This window comes from Schistocerca nitens, chromosome 2 (genome assembly GCF_023898315.1).
Source record: "Schistocerca nitens isolate TAMUIC-IGC-003100 chromosome 2, iqSchNite1.1, whole genome shotgun sequence".
NCBI classification, from domain to species: Eukaryota; Metazoa; Arthropoda; class Insecta; order Orthoptera; family Acrididae; genus Schistocerca; species Schistocerca nitens.
The window spans coordinates 136,912,689-136,930,177 of NC_064615.1; the positions used below are offsets into that span (position 1 = coordinate 136,912,689).

The window sequence follows — 17,489 nt, forward strand, 5'->3', positions numbered from 1 at the left end:
ATGGCACTAGTTTCAGTGTCATTTGCATTTTTGTTTCCTTTGTTCATCCAGTGAAAATACTTCCATATTTTGCAAGTAATGTCACCAAACTGCAATTTAAAATTGCACCTTAGCATGTATCAAGTACTGCAACTGAAAATAGTTCGTTACCACAATACTTTCAATTCTGCACAACACTTTATAGTTTGTATAGAATAAAAAAATGCTTAATCAAATTAGCTCAGAATTTACAACAAAATGCCAGGTTCATTCATTTATTTGTTTAGCTGTAATAAATACAAAGAATGAAATACAATGTATTTTGATACAATTTATTACTGTATCCAAGACAGTAAGATGACAATTTACAAAATTTTAAAATGAAGTTCGTATCTCACATTTCTGTCAAGTGTCAAATATCCTAAATGAAGTTCAAATGAGGTGTTATGATATTTGTACAGCCTGAATGACAGCCTGATTTTCCTCGTAATGAACTGAAATATTTAGTATTGCAAGAACATCACATTTCTGTTTTTGATAAAACTATGCAGTAATAAACTGATTACATTCAAAGAAATTACTATTCAACTACTGAAATGCTTAAAAGCTACACACAGTTTCAGCAGTCTTACAGGCACTATTCTTAAAAGTTGGAATGTTCTATCAATTATAATTGGAGACTCACTTTTACATAAATCATACTTCTGCCCATCTGCTGTGCTTTCAAATAAATGAAGGGAACAATACATACCTCACACAACGAACTGGAAGGTTATATTAAATAACGTAAGATCACAAAATATTTACAATGTGTATCAGCAGTGTCATGATAATAGTGCACAAGTCAAAATAGTGACAGAACAAAAATAATTCAGTTCACTATGCACACAACACTACAATTACTTTTACTGAGATGTACACAATTTCTCACACACAAATATAACATGGAAAGTTAAGGCAAAGGAATATTTTACAGTCACAATTCTGATGAAGATCACCAGTTACTGCTCGATTTTCCAAATGATTTACTTCTTTCCTTTGAGTCATCTTTTTTCTGACCTTTAACTTTATTCAGAAACTTGTCCATTTCCTCAATGCTATTTTCTGGTGGTAATCTTGGGCCCTCTGATCCCCTATTTCTTGAACTCTTCTCTTCAGAGTCTTTCTCAGCCCATTTACCTTCGTAAGATTTACGGTCAACATAACTTGATTCTCTTGATGGTGGGCCACCTGGAGGTAATGGTGGCAACCCATAATCATCATCATCAACAGCTTCCCCTTCACTTAATGGTTCATCCCTAGATTTACTGGAAGCTGCTTGTGCATCATCTTTCTTATTTTCCTCTGCAATATACTTATTTATCTTTTCTTTCGCTGCATCAACCTTCTTCATAGGATCATCATCTTCACGGCTGTAGCTCCTCCTACCATCACTACTTCTGGATCGAGGTCTTCCCTCATAACGTCTGCTATGGTAGTCTCTGTAACCAGAACTAGGTTTATAGTGAAAAAACCTAGGCCTTCCTCTCCCTCTCCCTCGATTGTTAAATGGCCTGTTTCCTCGACCGGGTCCATACTTTTGATGGAAATTCCTGTTCCCACGATTAGCAAAATTACTTCCACCACGTGCATTCTTATAATTGCTCTGGAAACGAGGCCTGTAATATGTGCCACGATTACGTGGATATCGACCCTGAAATTTATTCATATGGTAATCGTGCCTCCTGCGACGGTCATCAGATTCACTTCTGCTACGCCTCCTGTAATCCTCAGACCGAGATCGGCTACGTGAATAGCGATCGTATGATCGACTGCGGCTACGGTACGAACGAGATCTTGAACGTGATGCTGAACTACGATAATAAGATCGGGACCTTGAACGGCTACCATACCTAGCATATGATGCTGAGCGTGATCGTCTACCATCATAGGAAGCAGATTTAGACCTGTTCCTATTCTTTGGATATGAACGAGAGCGAGACCGTGAGCTATTACTGCTAGAAGCACGACTGTACTTTGTTCGAGAGCGAGACCTGCTACGTGATGATTCACCCGATGAAAGCCTTCTACCAGGACCTGCACTAGATGAAGCTGCAGTTGGTGTCTGTTGTGATGTAGGAGTAGGCTGCTGTTGCTGTGGTTGTTGCTGTTGTGGTTTCTTTTTCTTTCGTTTCTCAGAAGCATTGGAATCGGTATCACTATCAGTCCTTGGGCCTTTGGCTTGTGAACTGGAGTTTGCTAACACTGGTGTTGTCTTGCCTCTACCTGATATGGTGAATGATGTCTTTGGGGGCATACCAGGTGGCAGGGGAGGGAGCTCATCTGATTTTTTTTCTGAGGAACGAGATGAGTTTATTCTAAAACCACTCTGAAACTTATCCATAAACTGTTGCGTTTTAGTAATAGAATCTTCTCTTGCTTCCTCTGAACTTTCTTTTTTAGGTTTTTCTTGTACAATCTTTTCAGCTGTTTCTCTGGATTTCCTGGCACTAAACTTTTCTTCCGGTTGTTTCTTCTTGCGCACCTCAGCTTCATCTTCACTACCTTCTTTATCATTATCTTTTAAGAAAATGAACCTCTTCTCTTCAATTTCATCCCATGGTTCCTTTTCAATTTGAGATTTGTCCTTTTTCTTAATTCTGTAAAACAAAATACAACATAAAAATTCTTGCAGTTCTTATAAAATGAACAGCATTTATTAAATTCAGTAAATTGAACATACTGACCAACAAAGCATATACATATGATTTTAACACATTATTAATTGCAGCAACTCTCACATGAATGTACTAAAGTGTGGACAAGCTGTTGATTGTAACTTCTATTAAAAGTAGGAATTAAAACTTTGAAGAAATTTCACAAATGCAGTTCCAGTTTAATTTCTACATAGTATTTCACACAAGCCAAAAAGACTAATGAGATGTGAAAACTCCCTTATTCCACTGTACTACAAACACTATCCACAACTGGAAAAAGGAATAAGGAAATAGTCACATCCATCACAAACAAGGTTCATTTCATTATAGCACAGCTCTACAGGATAGTTGTTGGGAAAATGATGCAGTTTGATGCCATGATAATAAATCCGGCAGATAATATTATGAAGCTTTGCACAGTGTTGCAATTTGAGTAGACATATCAGAACCCATAAGTCAGAACACAACAATGCCAATGCACAAAATTTAGCTCTTAAATAGGAACAGAGATACAGCTCAAGCAAATCATGAACTAGAAACCTGTCATTTCTGCCACAACACATATCATGTGAGAATTATAAAAATTAGAGAACATAAAAAATGTATACAGAGCTTTCACAACAATCTTATCTTTAAGCTTGCATGTAATATATGGAATTGGGGAACATTACTCTGGTACACCTGGTAACCTGTCACACATTTGGTAGCTTGCGAAGAACAGATGTGGACATAGATGTATTATGTCCCAGCTAAGGTTAGCAGCGAACAAAGGCAGTCAATATTAGCCAATGTATATGACATCAGTTTAGCAACTCGTGTCGCTAGATCTCACCACGTAGGAACTTTTTATCAGCATAGGGCCTACATATCACAACGTTTCACCGATTTTGTCAATCAACAAGTAGTGTAGTTTCCTGAAACAACCATTCTTTACACTATTAGAAGGTTTGTAAGAATTCAATGTCGAGTAGATAATAAAGTGTGTGAAAATGATCGTTATGTATTATATGAGATATCCCAGGGACATCACGAAAACTGCAAATCAGGTGTCTTTTGTGTTAAAATTTTCCCAGTTGTAGTTCTTAATGGGAAGCTATCAACACTACCACGCATCTATCCATAGAAATTGCAACAGTGTCTTCTTTTAAGTTGGATTTTTAACGCCATTTGTGATTAAGATGGAAGTACTTGAGATTTTTGTCAAGAATAGGAAAATAAATTTACTACTGCTTGTTTGAACTAAGAAGCCAAATGGTCTGCTGGAGCAATGATGGGATCACATGTACCATCACGATTAAGTTACTGCTGGTCAGCCAAGGACACAATTAATTCCAAGGAAGAAGTTGCTACAATGAGGTCTTCAATATTATTACTGAGTATTTAAAACACACAATAATTAATTTTGATGATGCATGTACGTATGGCCACATACCTAGTGTTTGTTGAGCCAATCTGTATCTTCCATTTCGAAGGCATGACTGTAGCGGACTCTGGTGTTGCTTTCTCCTTTGAATTTGCTGGTGGTGAAGGTGAGTCTGCAAACATATCCATCTTTTTCTTTTCTGCAGCAAAAAGAATTATTTGGTACACAAATATGATCACTACTGATAAAATTGATATATCATAATTTCATAGTGAAAGAATTAAGAAAGAATGAATACATATCAGAATGTTGTGGTCAAACAAAAACATTACAATGAGGGAATGAGGTTATCCTAACAGAAGTATGAAAGTCTTCTGAAGCAACATATATGGGGGCAATCAAAAAGTTTCCATTCAAAAACTGTACAGTCCAGAACTGGTACATCAATGAAGCAATATCTCGATGAGCACAGAGGCAATCATCCACAGTGTTGAAGATACCTGTTTGGTAGAACACCCTGTCCTGCTGCACGAAGGAGTCCGTAACTGCCTGCTGCACGTAAGTATCCAACAGGAATAGTCAACCCTTCAAGGCCTTTTTAACGGATCAAGGAGTGATAATCACATAGGGAGAGATTGGGACCTTAGGGTGACTGCTGAAGTGTATCCAACTTCAGTTGCAGTTAACTTCTGCATTACACTTGCAATATGGGACCTGAATTTATCATGAAGGAGCGCACCCCTTGGCGCATCTTCCACCAAGGTTGTTTTTGGCAGACATGCTGCCCCAAACACATTCTTCTTTCTCCAAAACACGCCCATTGGTGTTAGTCATTCACAGCCAATAAAATAACAGCACATTGGTCCTGTCTGAACTCATTTGGTAATGACACCATAGTTCATGTTTCCACATTTTCTGCACGCGCGTACACACACACACACACACACACACACACACACACACACACACACACTGAAAAGACACAAATGCCACACTAATTCATTGCTCACATGTTGGTGCTTGTATACCGGTAAAGCATGTACGCTGCAGCATTGCCCTGAAATGGAAACTTTTTGATTGGTTCTCGATTGCAGCATGTAACTTGACACCAGCCAATTGTAAATAAAGATCTGCGCTGTATTGTTTCTTGAGAATTTTTGTTTTTAGTTCTCAGTTTGTATTCCAATCCAGGCAGACAACAAACAAGCGTTCGAAATTAAATGCCTGTAACAGTTTATAGCATATTTATGTATGAAGTAAGGAAGTAATGTACTGTTGACCAAATTATAGTTTCAGGAATGTAGCACAGACTTTAATACAGCAGCAAACAAGAGAATGTACAGCTATGTAGCCAGTTATATCTTTTCACAGAAACTGACAGTGGGTTTTACATAATAAGTTTATCAACCCCTATCCTCCAACATCTATGAATCAACACATCTCTTCATATCATTTACCTTTTCCTTTTTAATTCTGTGCTTTGAGAATTACAGTGTATAAAATAACTGAGGCCTATCTTTGTAACACCAACAACAGTCCTCCTACAAGTGATGTTGCGAAATTTTGTATTCTAATATTACTGATGCCAACATAATTAAAACCGTTTCTTCTTATTACCAAGGAACACACATTTCACACATGTACATCAAGTCTTACCTCTTGCTCTTAATGTTTCTTCTACTTTTGCCTCTTCATTGTGAACAAAAACAACTTTTGGTGATGCATGTTTATTTTTCCCCGGGCTTGAGGAGTGCCTCTTCTTTTCTTTCTCACCTTTCTCCTCACTCCTGCAGAAATAAGAACATAAAGACTTAAAATATATGAAAGAAGTAGGGCCACATTTGCATCAGAAGTGCACTTGTCACATTTATTTAGACTCTACTTTTCAACATTCACACAGATGTATAAACTGAACATGTGATGAGAACAGCATACAGCATAGAAGGAACATAAATTTTTAACATTTCCTCCAGAACAGGATTTCACTTCATCAAATATGCAACAACCAAGTTTCTGTGAAATAGCGCCTACATTTATGAATACATAGTTTCAATAAAATATGCTAATTTGTTTCCATGTTTTTATTAACTGCAACAATAAACTCTTTCAACTCAGAAACCATTGTAGATAGTTCCACACCTAATACCTAAAACTCTACAAACACATGTAATATTTAATAGCTACTACCATAAAAATTTGCTGGGCCATAAGGCAAAATTAAATGTCAGAATGACCAGTGCAGCATCTTCACTATCTAAATACATTCGGAAATGATCAAAATTAAAACGTCTACAATAACCTCACACTACTGAACTTTAAAACTTAAAAATACAGAAGTTTATAGTATTTTTTCTCTCACCTTTTTGATAACCCAGTATCCTTCTCCACCTTGGCATAATAAGCACTTAACTTTGATTCCAAGTCTTCAAGATCAGGAAGGTTTTCAAGTCCAAGCAATCTGCAAAAACAAGACAATTTTTCCTCACAAAAACTCATTCCTTAATTTAAACGTGACAGCTGACAATCCATCACTATTTTACTACTTTCATGCTCACCTTTTTTGTAGTGATAAAGAATCATCTAGTTAGGTTGTAATATATATCAAGAACTTTATAAGGCAACTGTGAGCAATAGTATAGCCCCCTGAATACCACAAGAAACAAAAAATTTAAAAAGTAAACAAACCTCAAGTCCTTTTTGTCACTTCCTGACCCATACAGGAATTCTTCTTCATCATCTATACTTTTTCGTTTTCGTGTTTCGTCCTTAACATTGAGCTCCTTCCTAATAGCATCTCTGAACTTCTTTGACTCCATCTGTTCTTCGAAATCTTTTATGTCAAATTTATCGGAGCGTTTGCTCCTATGTTTCTTCTTCTTCTCATGCTCTTCACGTTCCCTCTTCTTCTTCTTATCTGAAATAACCAATTATGAGCAAACATATTCTTTAGAATTATTTCTACACGCAAAATGGAAAGAAATTTTTTGTGACACATAGTATGTATCATCAAGATGGACAATAAGTACACATAATTATCTGATTCTGCAGAACAATTTAGGATCTGTATTTTAAGCAGAGTTTGCACCATGTTTGAAACAGGTTTAATAGATTGGTCACAACATCGTCTGGAGCTAGCACCAGACGATTAAGGTTTGCAACATGTTACAACATAGTAAAACTACCGCCATGTCTGTGTTGATACAGATTGCAGGAAGCATTTTTGTCTGTCCTGCTGCCTATGTTGTGGTGTACTTCGCACAATGGAGTATTATTATCAATGTGTTGCCCAGAAGTGGAATGCACAAGACAATAGATATTCAGATTTATGACACCGAGGCAGAGAGGTTAATCTGGAAAGAGCAAAGTGCAAATCACAGGAACTCCAAGTTACACAAGTAGCAGTGACGCAGGAAAGGAACCGAGTTCTTTGCTAAAACAAGAGAGAGAAATTGTAGAACTTTGTCTTTGAGGTGGAAACAAATTTATAGAAGAGAACTGAGATATCATTAACAAAAGGGAGATCAACTGCAGATTCCCCGACATGTTCCTTAGAACTGACTGCAACATTACTGTAGAAGAGACGTTAAATGTTGATAATGAACATGATTTGGTAAGGCTATACACTCTAAAGTAATGTAAATATTTCTAACAACACTGTCTGACAAATTCAGATCTTGCAGCATGTCACTCCCACCACACCTTCTGCAGTTTCTTTTTAGTCCACAAATGACTACTACACCTTTATCTCAGTCTGACTATATTTTCAATGGACATAGCATAGCACACGATTTAATGTACAATGTGAAATGTTTGCCACCAGCTTCAGTGATGCGGACACAAACAGCTGACACAGTGTGTGTGTGTGTGGGGGGGGGGGGGGGGGGGTTTGCAAAGAAAAAGTTTTGAATTCAAGTGTAAATGCGGCTTTACTGACAGCATCAAAATATTCAGTTCTCCTATGATGAGAGTACATCTCTGGGTCAATGTGCACAAAAGCTGAGACCTTATCTTCCACACAACAGTAGACACCAGCCATAGAACGTAATTTTAAGTACAAATTGATATCAGTAACGTAAGATTTAGAACATTATTAAGTAAACTAAAATACAAAAAATTCAATATATACCAAAGTACGGAACATGAACACACACAAAACAAATAACTGTGAAATATGACCCTTGAACTGTATCTCTTCAGCATTGGCTAACTCAACATGCTTAGGCAACAAAAAATTGATCAATGATTGAAAATGTATTTAGTATAGATAAAAAATCTAGTTATGAAGTGCATCAGAAGGATCACAAAATATATGGAAATGTGCAACCTTTCTGTGTTAGTTGCTCTTACTCCTCCTGGCAGAACTGTTGAAGGGAAGGAAGAGGGATGGAGTGAAAGGAAAATGGTTCAAATGGCTCTGAGCACTATGGGACTTAACATCTTAGGTCATCAGTCCCCTAGAACTTAGAACTACTAAAACCTAACTAACCTAAGGACATCACACACATCCATGCCCGAGGCAGGATTCGAACCTGCGACCGTAGCAGTCCCGCGGTTCCGGACTGTGTAAGGTAACAGGGGATAATATGGAACTCTTTCAAGTAATTTAAAATTTAAAGCATGTCAGCAGAGATAATATGCTGGGCAAAATAGACCGGAAAATACTTGTTTGTGTTGTGATGGACGTTGTAGTTCCGTTGGATAGTGTTTTGGTTTTCTTTTAATTGCAACGAATTATAAAAGTGTGGTGATAATTTGTAAAATTATATAATGTATTTAGATTTAAGTATTTAAATATTATAAAATATTGTAAACGAATTGTGGCCATGTTTAGCAATTATTTTGACTACTGTGGTGTCATGTGACCCGACTCAGGACTGTGGATGTGAGCGGGAAAATCGGGGTCTTTTGTCGTTGGCCGTTGTGGTGGTGAGTTGGGAGCGGCAAAGTGCCGCGAGTGCAAGCATGGATGGCAGGGTATGCGAAGGAACAAAGTGAAAGTGTGTGAGACAAACAGTGTACGAATTGCACCGATTATTATTTGTGAACTTAAAAATGCATGGCCACAACGTTAAAGTGTTTCTTTTGAATAAATAAGTTTCAATCTGAACGTGTATAGTTCAATTCACTGCTCTTCAAAAGCCAGCCAATATCAGACTCAATATTAGGGGCGCAAATGCAACCGTTTACTACCAACCCCCTTTACAGATGAGCCACGTGAAAAAAATAGGTAGTAAACGAGCCCGAGTTCAGTTGCAACTGCAGCGCCTAGAACCGCACGGCCACCGCGGCCGGCTCGGAGTGATAGGACTGGTGTAATTTAGGAAACAGGGAGAGTTAAGGAAAAGATGCCCTGAACCTCAGGCCAGGGGAGACTTAGTGTACGGAATGAGAGGGAGTGCCTACTGTTGGTGCATGACATTTTCTACTCTTGTAGAGGGCAGGCACGAATGGTCTTTCCTTCTCATCCAACACAGTAAGATTCTAGGCAACTTTTCTTTAACTCTCCCCATTTCCTAAACCTCACCAGTTCTTTTCCTTCATCTCTCTTCCTTTTACTTCAATCCTGCTGCTATAAGAAACCATTGGCTCCAAAATCTTGTATATTTCCATATTTTTACATGCATTTCCTCCTGCCGCCACTTTGTGAGATTTTTTACACGTGCTACAAAGGGAATGAACAGCCTTGCAACTAAAGAAATTCTACAGAAACAGCTCTTATTTCACACTGCAGTAATTTAACATTTTCAAAGCTGATAGTGGCTGTCTAACAACAACTTGGCATTTTGGAGGAGGGTGTGCAGGATTCACGTAACATTTTATACTGAAATGGACAATGCAGTGCAATACATTCTTCTTCAAAGTTTGTTACTCTTAAAGGTCCTTTCCTAAGATTATCTTCCTTTTGATCTAACAGTCCAAGTCATTCCCATACTGTTTATTGTGTCTCCCACTTTCAGTGTTCCTGTTTCTGCTGTGGATGAGCTAATACTGGAGAACTTCAATAACACTCACATTATTATTTACAATGCTATAACCTGTTTCAATAAATGAGATGTCAAAACATGAGCTTAGGTCAGTATTACACTACCATATTCTTTGTCAACATTGTTACGTCAAATATTTATGTCCAAGATATTTGATAGTGTAATACGGAACTTTGCCAAATCTCGCCTTTCGCCAAAGAAATATGATCGAATCTAGGCTTTGTCGTAGATTTGATCACAAAAGTTGTTTGCCTTCCGTTCACTGCAATATGAAATGTAACTGCAATATGAAATGTAACCACTTGGAGCACTGACATAGATAGACTTCTGTAGTGTGTTTATAAAAATGGTTGAGAAGTTAAGTTGGCGTGTTCCTTCAACTCTTTTTTAATATCCTTGCTTCAAATGGAGTGGGAGGTTGGCAAGAGGCACAATGCATGCTATTAATCTTGTGATGATGGGCAGGTGGGTCACACCCTAGGCGACTTCATATCCACAATCGCAGCTACAGCCATCCACCTCTATATCCGGAAACATCCAGGCAGCCTTTCAGCAAGCCGTTATAGAGGAGATGGACATCTCTAAAAGAAATTTATTTTTCTTAGCTTTCAATTCTACTTAAGTCTACTTTTGAACTCTGGATGCCACGATTTAAAAAGTACTTCATCTGTTTTGCAATTTTTATCAATTTTACAGTTGTTGTAAGACTAATTCTATTAATTAAATTATTAAAAAATAAAATAGTTCTTATTGCCCATACAGTGTACAAAACATTTATCTAGCTTAAGATATTCCTCCTCTATTGATTTAGAAATCGCTTCACATATTTCTGGAATTATTTTGGTTAATGTGAAATGTGTTTAATTAGAGTGCTGTATTGTAAGCTAGAGTAGCTCTCTCATGTATCAAGAAATCATATTATTATAGTGAGCCTGTCTTCTGCACATACAGCATTTGTCAACTGAGTATTCTATTCTGTAATATGAGAAGCCACTTTACTAAGAAACTACTGAAATGCACTCTAAGCCATTTGTAAGTAATTCATAAAAGACTTGACGTCCACCAATTGCAGCTCTACTAATATATTTTTCGGAACACTTATTAACTTGCCATAAAACCCAAGGCTTCACCTAACAAGGGAACCTCCCGATCGCATCCCCCTCAGATTTAGTTATAAGTTGGCACAGTGGATAGGCCTTGAAAAACTGAACACAGATCAATCGAGAAAGCAGGAAGAAGTTGTGTGGAACTATGAAAAAAATAAGCAAAATATACAAACTGAGTAGTCCATGCGCAAGATAGGCAACGTCAAGGAGAGTATGACTTAGGAGCACCATGGTCTCGTGGTTAGCATGAGCAGCTGCGAAATAAGAGGTCCTTGGCTCAAGTGTTCCCTCGAGTAAAAGTTTACTTTTTTTATTTTCGCAAAGTTATGATCTGTCCGTTCGTTCATTGACGTCTCTGTTCACTGTAATAAGTTTAGTGTCTGTGTTTTGCGACCGCACCGCAAAACCGTGTGATTAGTAGACTAAAGGAAGTGCCTCTCCAATGGGAACCGAAAACATTTGATCGCAAGGTCATAGGTCAACTGTTTCTTCCACAGGAAAACACGTCTGATATATTCTATACGACACTGGTGACGGCATGTGCATCACATGACAGGAATATGTTGTCGACCCACCTAACTTTTACACTTGGCGAATGGGTAAAAAGATTCTTCTACCTTATCAGATTTAAGTTTTCTTGTGAATGCGATAATCACTCCCAAAAAAGTGATGAAAACATAACAGTTTGTCACATAAACTGCAACAAATGAATGCAACAGTTTCACAGTCGCACAATTTTCCCTGTGCTCTGTCAAAACATATGTTTTTAACGTTTTCAAATTTTTCCGTTTAGGTGTAGCGTCCCCATATTACGGCGCAGTTACCTCGCATTCGGACGGACAGATAATAATTGTCTGAAAACAAAAAATTAAACTTATTACTCGAGGGAAGACTTGAACCAAGGACCTATTGTTCCACCGCTGCTCACGCTAACCACGGCGCTCCTGAGCTCACAGTACCGTTGATGTTGGATATCTTGCGCATGGACTACTCAGTTTGTATATTTTGCTTATTTTTTTCATAGTTCCACACAACTTCTTCCTGTTTTCTCGATTGATCTGTATTCAGTTTTTCAAGGCTGTGCCAACTTATAACTAAATCTGAGGGGGGTGCGATGGGGAGGTTCCCTTGTATGTATGTTTCCTTTTCTTTCCACTGCCTCTCTTCCAAAAGCACACACAATGCAACTGCAACTGTGGTACAAGCAACTGCAGCGCATGATAACAGGTTGTCGTCCAACAGGTCTGCAACGACTGCAGGGAACACTATGCACACTAGACAATGATCCATGTTCACAGGTGATCATCTCAGCATGGCATTGACCACACGATCTATGGCTCTATGTCCAGTGCCACACACTCTGGGATTAACTGGACAGGAAATCAAAAATTGCATCAACAATATGTCTGCAGTGCAGTGGGGGAGGGCAATACTATAAGCTTTTGGACTCAGATTATGCTGCTCTTATGTTTCATATTTACATACACACTAACTTTTATCGAACTTCTGAAACATTTTCATTGCTCTGACATGTTTACGAGGAATTCTTGTCACATGAGAGAACACACTTTCTATATAATTAAGTGTTAGTTTAAGAAAATAAAACAACAGCTCTAGTACTTACTCTTCTCCTTATCACGGGACTTCTTTTCCTTCTTTTTCTTCTTCTTTGATTTTTCCTCCTGAGCTTTCCTTTCCTTTTTCCTTAAACAAACAGTCATCATGAATATAAGCAACTACCTTGCAACTGATACATAAATTTATAAAAATCAAGTAGAACAAAGGGAAAGAAAATGCATTACATTTTTCAGCTGCTTTATTTCATGAAGATAAATAATATGATAAGCAAAAATGAAACGTATAATCATATTTTCATGTAACTCTTGTAATAAACTTTTAGTCATAGTTACACTATATGAAGAGGTTTGAAATTCTGATCTTCACAATACAAATTAATAACAACTTGTGAATGTGAAATTATGAAATAGTAAATTAGTTCTCACAACCCTGTATATGAACTCAATTGCTTGCCTGTACTAACTGGCAGGATACTTGTGATTCATTTGTGGACAAACATGTTTTAAATGTTACAGTACAATACGTGTTGAAGTTTCTTTGATGAAATAGAGCTGAAACAATCTTACACTCTAACAATTGACAAAAATTCTTTTCTTAACTTTGAACTTCATGGGAAACAACTGAGAAATCAACTTTTTTGCAAAACTTCAAGACTTAACTTATTCCATAACTATATTATCTGAATTACATGTTCTACACCGGACTACTCAGCAAATCACACAGAAGTGCCTGGCAGAAGGTTCATCAAACCACCTTCAAAACAATTCTCTATTTATTACACTCTCAAAGAGCATGTGAAAAAAAAATCTTTATCTTTTTGTGTGAGCTCTTTATTTCCATTATTTTCTTGTGATGATCATTTCTCCCTATGTAGCTCCTCAGCCTCAATAAAATATTTTAACATTTGGAGGAAAAAGTTGTTGACAAATTTCATGAGAAGATCCTGCCACACTCTCCCCCCTATTTCTCTAGAATACTAAATGTGCTGCCCTTCTTTGAACTTTCTCAATGTACTCCCTTAATCGCATCTGGCAAGGATCCCACTTTGCACACCAGTACTCTAAAATAGGACAGGTAAATGTACTGTAGGCAATCCTCTTTAGATCTGTTGTTTCTTCCCAGTGTTGTGCCAATAAAATACAGCATTTGGTTCGCCTTCCTCACAACTCTTGCAAGTTGATTAGTCCCTTATAAACTTTCTTCTTCTTCTTCTTCTTCTTCTTCTTCTTCTTCTTCAAAGACTGAAAACAATGGATTTGTTTATAAATAACTTTTCCGCTACCAATCACGATTTTCTTCTATTCACGATTTTCTTCTATTCAAGTTTTACACGACACATTTTGGGAAATGATTTCCATTTTCAAGTGTGTTTTCCCTTTGTACTATTCCATTTTTAAATAATGTTTTCAATATGTGAGGTTCTGCTTCATTTTGTTGACTTTACTGCAATACATAAAAAGATGCAAATATGTTGCAATACAATCAACACAACAAAGCCGAACTTCACAGATCGAAAACACTGTGTAAAAATGGCACAGTAGAAAGAGAAAACATACTTGAAAATGGGAATCATTCCCCGAAATACGCCGTGTAAAATATGAATAGAAGAAATTGTGACTGGTAGCAGGAAAATTATTTATAAACAAGCCTATTACAATTTTTTCGTAATTGTAATTCCTAGCCATTTCGTTGAATTTACGGCCTTTAGATTTGATTGATTTATCATGTTACAAAATTTAACAGATTCCTTTTAGCACTTATGGATGATTTCACGATTTTCAGTGTTTAAAAGTCAATGACACAATGAATATTTAAGATGAATTTTTCCTAGTTTCACTTTATGACAGATGCATTAATTTATATGGAAAAATGCATATTCTGACGATTGAAATAGCACTTTGGAGTGCAATCAATGAAAGAGAGCACATGCGAAAGATAGTCCGATTAAGTTACAAAATATTAACTAAGAAGTGAGGTGACATTGAAAACAATTGAATCGACGAATATTAAAAGGGCAGAAGTCCACTGAGGCCAACTTTCAGTAAAATGAATAAAACTGTCTCATTCTGAAAATATTGGAAAATGTTCAATTGTATGGTACATATCTGTAGAACTAGTGGCCAGAGAGATACTTAATAAGAATATATAACTGTAATTCAAGTTCCCTATTATAGATACATTTTTAAAGATTGAGTACTACTATCCTTTTTAACACATCACAAAGAAATCAAGTCAATTTTCTTTAGTTTTACTAATGGATTATGGGAACACAAAGTTTTTTTTTATGACAAACCAAAAAGGTTCACGTAAAACGAAACTTTTATTACATGAGAAGGTAATTAAAGTATGAGACATTTCAAGACAAATCAAAAGCCTTCAAGAAACAGCATCATTTAATCACTGTATGCAATTGGTTAGCTATCTAAAGTAGTCCACCAGAAGGCGATTCGGAAAAAATCATGAAATTGAAAATTCTCCAGAGCAGATTTTGACTGCTACAGTGTTTCCACAGAATACTGTTTTTTTTTTCTCCCCCCCTAGTAGGATGACCACCAGTCTCTTGCATGTTGAAGGGGCCATTGTCCAGACTGCTGCTCTCTTAAATCGCCAACCTCAGAAACCTGTACTTGTCAACTGCCATTAAGCCTCTGGAAAGTGGGTGACAAAGGTCCTTTCAGCATTAAACAATGCAGCTGCCCATGTTGAACCCGAAAAGGCAAACAAATAAAAATCTAATAAACACAAGACTACTGCCTTTTTAACATTCAGTAATTCAATTTTCTTGCAAAAATCCCTTTTTTAAAAAAAAATACTTCACACACCTGAAGCCCCACCCCACCCCTGCTGCTTGTCCTCAATATTAATTCTCTAATTTACTTACTCTTGTGATTTGAACAACACTTCTGTAGCATAAAGAAAGAAGACAAATTTCCACAGAAAACCATACAATATAGAGTAACATTAATGATTTTCTAACTGGCATACAGACAGATTAAGACGAGTCATCAACTTACCATCGTGCAGATTCCTCCAAGAATTTTCGAACCTTTTCTTCATATTCTGAGTCTCCTTTAGTCTGTTCCAAAAATCTACAAACTCTCTGCTCATAATCATCTTTTTCATATGATTTTTGCATACTGGTATCTTGCACAACCTGAAATGCTGTAGAATAATTTACATTTAGTAATGATTATCGGGGAAAATCTGTACGCTAAGAAATTACGCTGAGACCGTCGTGATAAGCTTGTTTATGAAACGAAAGGAACAGAACTGTTCAAACCAACAACACAATTGTTGGACTTATCTCTACAAAATTACATCCAGAAATCCTGAAAAAATTGTTTTCTAATACCTACGCATCTAGTCATTAACACATGCCAGTTTTGGGAAACATTTTATGCACCTGAAAAGGATCAACTACTGCTTAAAGACATTTTGACAAACAAAATTACTGTAACATTGAAGAGCAAAAATAACAGTTTATAGACATGGACAGAAAAGATCACTGGATAACTGTTGCTATGATAACATATATGCAAATGGTGAATGGCTGGAGGGGCTAATGTATCTGTTAAAATGTGTCATTGTATAAGTCGAAGTTGTCACTGCACTATGATAATATTTTTAAATGTATCTCATATTTTTAAATGTATCTCATATTTTTAAATGTATCTCACATTTTTCATGACAATATGTTTCATCATTTTAGATTAGCAGCCTTCCATGGGATCTGTGACCATGTTGTCATTAATGATTATACATGTTTTGTCAATCGAAATTTTTTTTACCTGACTCCTCATGCCGTGTTTGCGTTATCCCGTCATCAGATTTGTGGCGAGACAGAATTACGAATTAAGAAGCATATATCACATTAAATCCAATTTAACTTCTTCATGGCATTGACACCCAGTATTTTTGTCACTCCTACTTATTCAATTACAATGTCAATGCCCAAAACTGGATATGGCAATACAAAACGTTACATGGTAAACAATTTTTACCAATAAGTGGCATTAGTGACATTATCATAGTACCTATGACATCTAGCATATGCAACATGTGTCATCTCAGAACTGACAAAAATAATTTATTTTACAAAATACCTTTACAGGCCTTCAATATAACATCCATTTCTGCTTATGACAGCTTCTCAACATTTTGGCAACTTCTGTATTCTGGATAGGGCACTCTCATTGTCAAGCTATCTAATTACTCGGGTCGCTTCATCATCATCAGTTGTATCCAAACATTTTCCACGGAGTTGTTCTTTCTTCAAATAGGGAAACAAATCAAAGTCTGGTGGGCTCATATCAGGACTATATGGTGGGCAGGGAAGTATTTCCCATCCACATTTGTCGAGGTTTCTTTCACTGGTAGGGCAATACGCAGTCTTGCATTATCACGCTAAATGAGGACACCAGCTGCAATCACGTAAGGCCTTCTTTGACGAATTTTCACTCGCAAAACATTTTTCAGAAAGACTTTTTTAGTTCGCTTAGGCATTCTGTTTGTAGGTATAACACCATTCATGTCATACACAAAGATCATAATCAGTTTCACCTTTGATTGTTGGTGGAGGAATTTTTTTAGGTGTGGAGACTGAACTTTTTCATTATGATGACTGACTTCATCTCTGGCTCAAAATCTCGTATCCAGGTTTCAAGTGCAATCGCGACCTGCTTTCTGCTTATCACCCACATCATGTGGAACCCATCTGGCAAAAACTTCACTCACCTTTAACTTTCGATTTAAGATTCTGTTAACTGAAGTGAAAAAAACAATC

The 17,489-nt window shown here is 36.9% G+C and overlaps 1 protein-coding gene across 4 annotated transcripts in view; it reads right to left on the minus strand.

The window, feature by feature from the left end:
* Positions 1-238: 238 nt before the first annotated feature.
* LOC126235828 (tetratricopeptide repeat protein 14 homolog) overlaps positions 239-17,489 on the minus strand; it is an 82,765-nt gene continuing 65,514 nt past the window's right edge. For 3 of the 4 annotated variants that reach the window (XM_049944677.1, XM_049944680.1, XM_049944681.1), the window contains 7 exons: positions 15,721-15,868; positions 12,753-12,832; positions 6,724-6,952; positions 6,398-6,496; positions 5,695-5,825; positions 4,108-4,237; positions 239-2,618 (listed from right to left, as the gene is read on the minus strand). In XM_049944677.1, coding sequence (XP_049800634.1) covers positions 974-2,618; positions 4,108-4,237; positions 5,695-5,825; positions 6,398-6,496; positions 6,724-6,952; positions 12,753-12,832; positions 15,721-15,868 — 2,462 coding nt within the window. In that variant the 3' untranslated portion in view covers positions 239-973. The remainder of the gene's footprint in view (positions 2,619-4,107; positions 4,238-5,694; positions 5,826-6,397; positions 6,497-6,723; positions 6,953-12,752; positions 12,833-15,720; positions 15,869-17,489) is intronic. The other variant, XM_049944679.1, reaches the window with a different exon arrangement.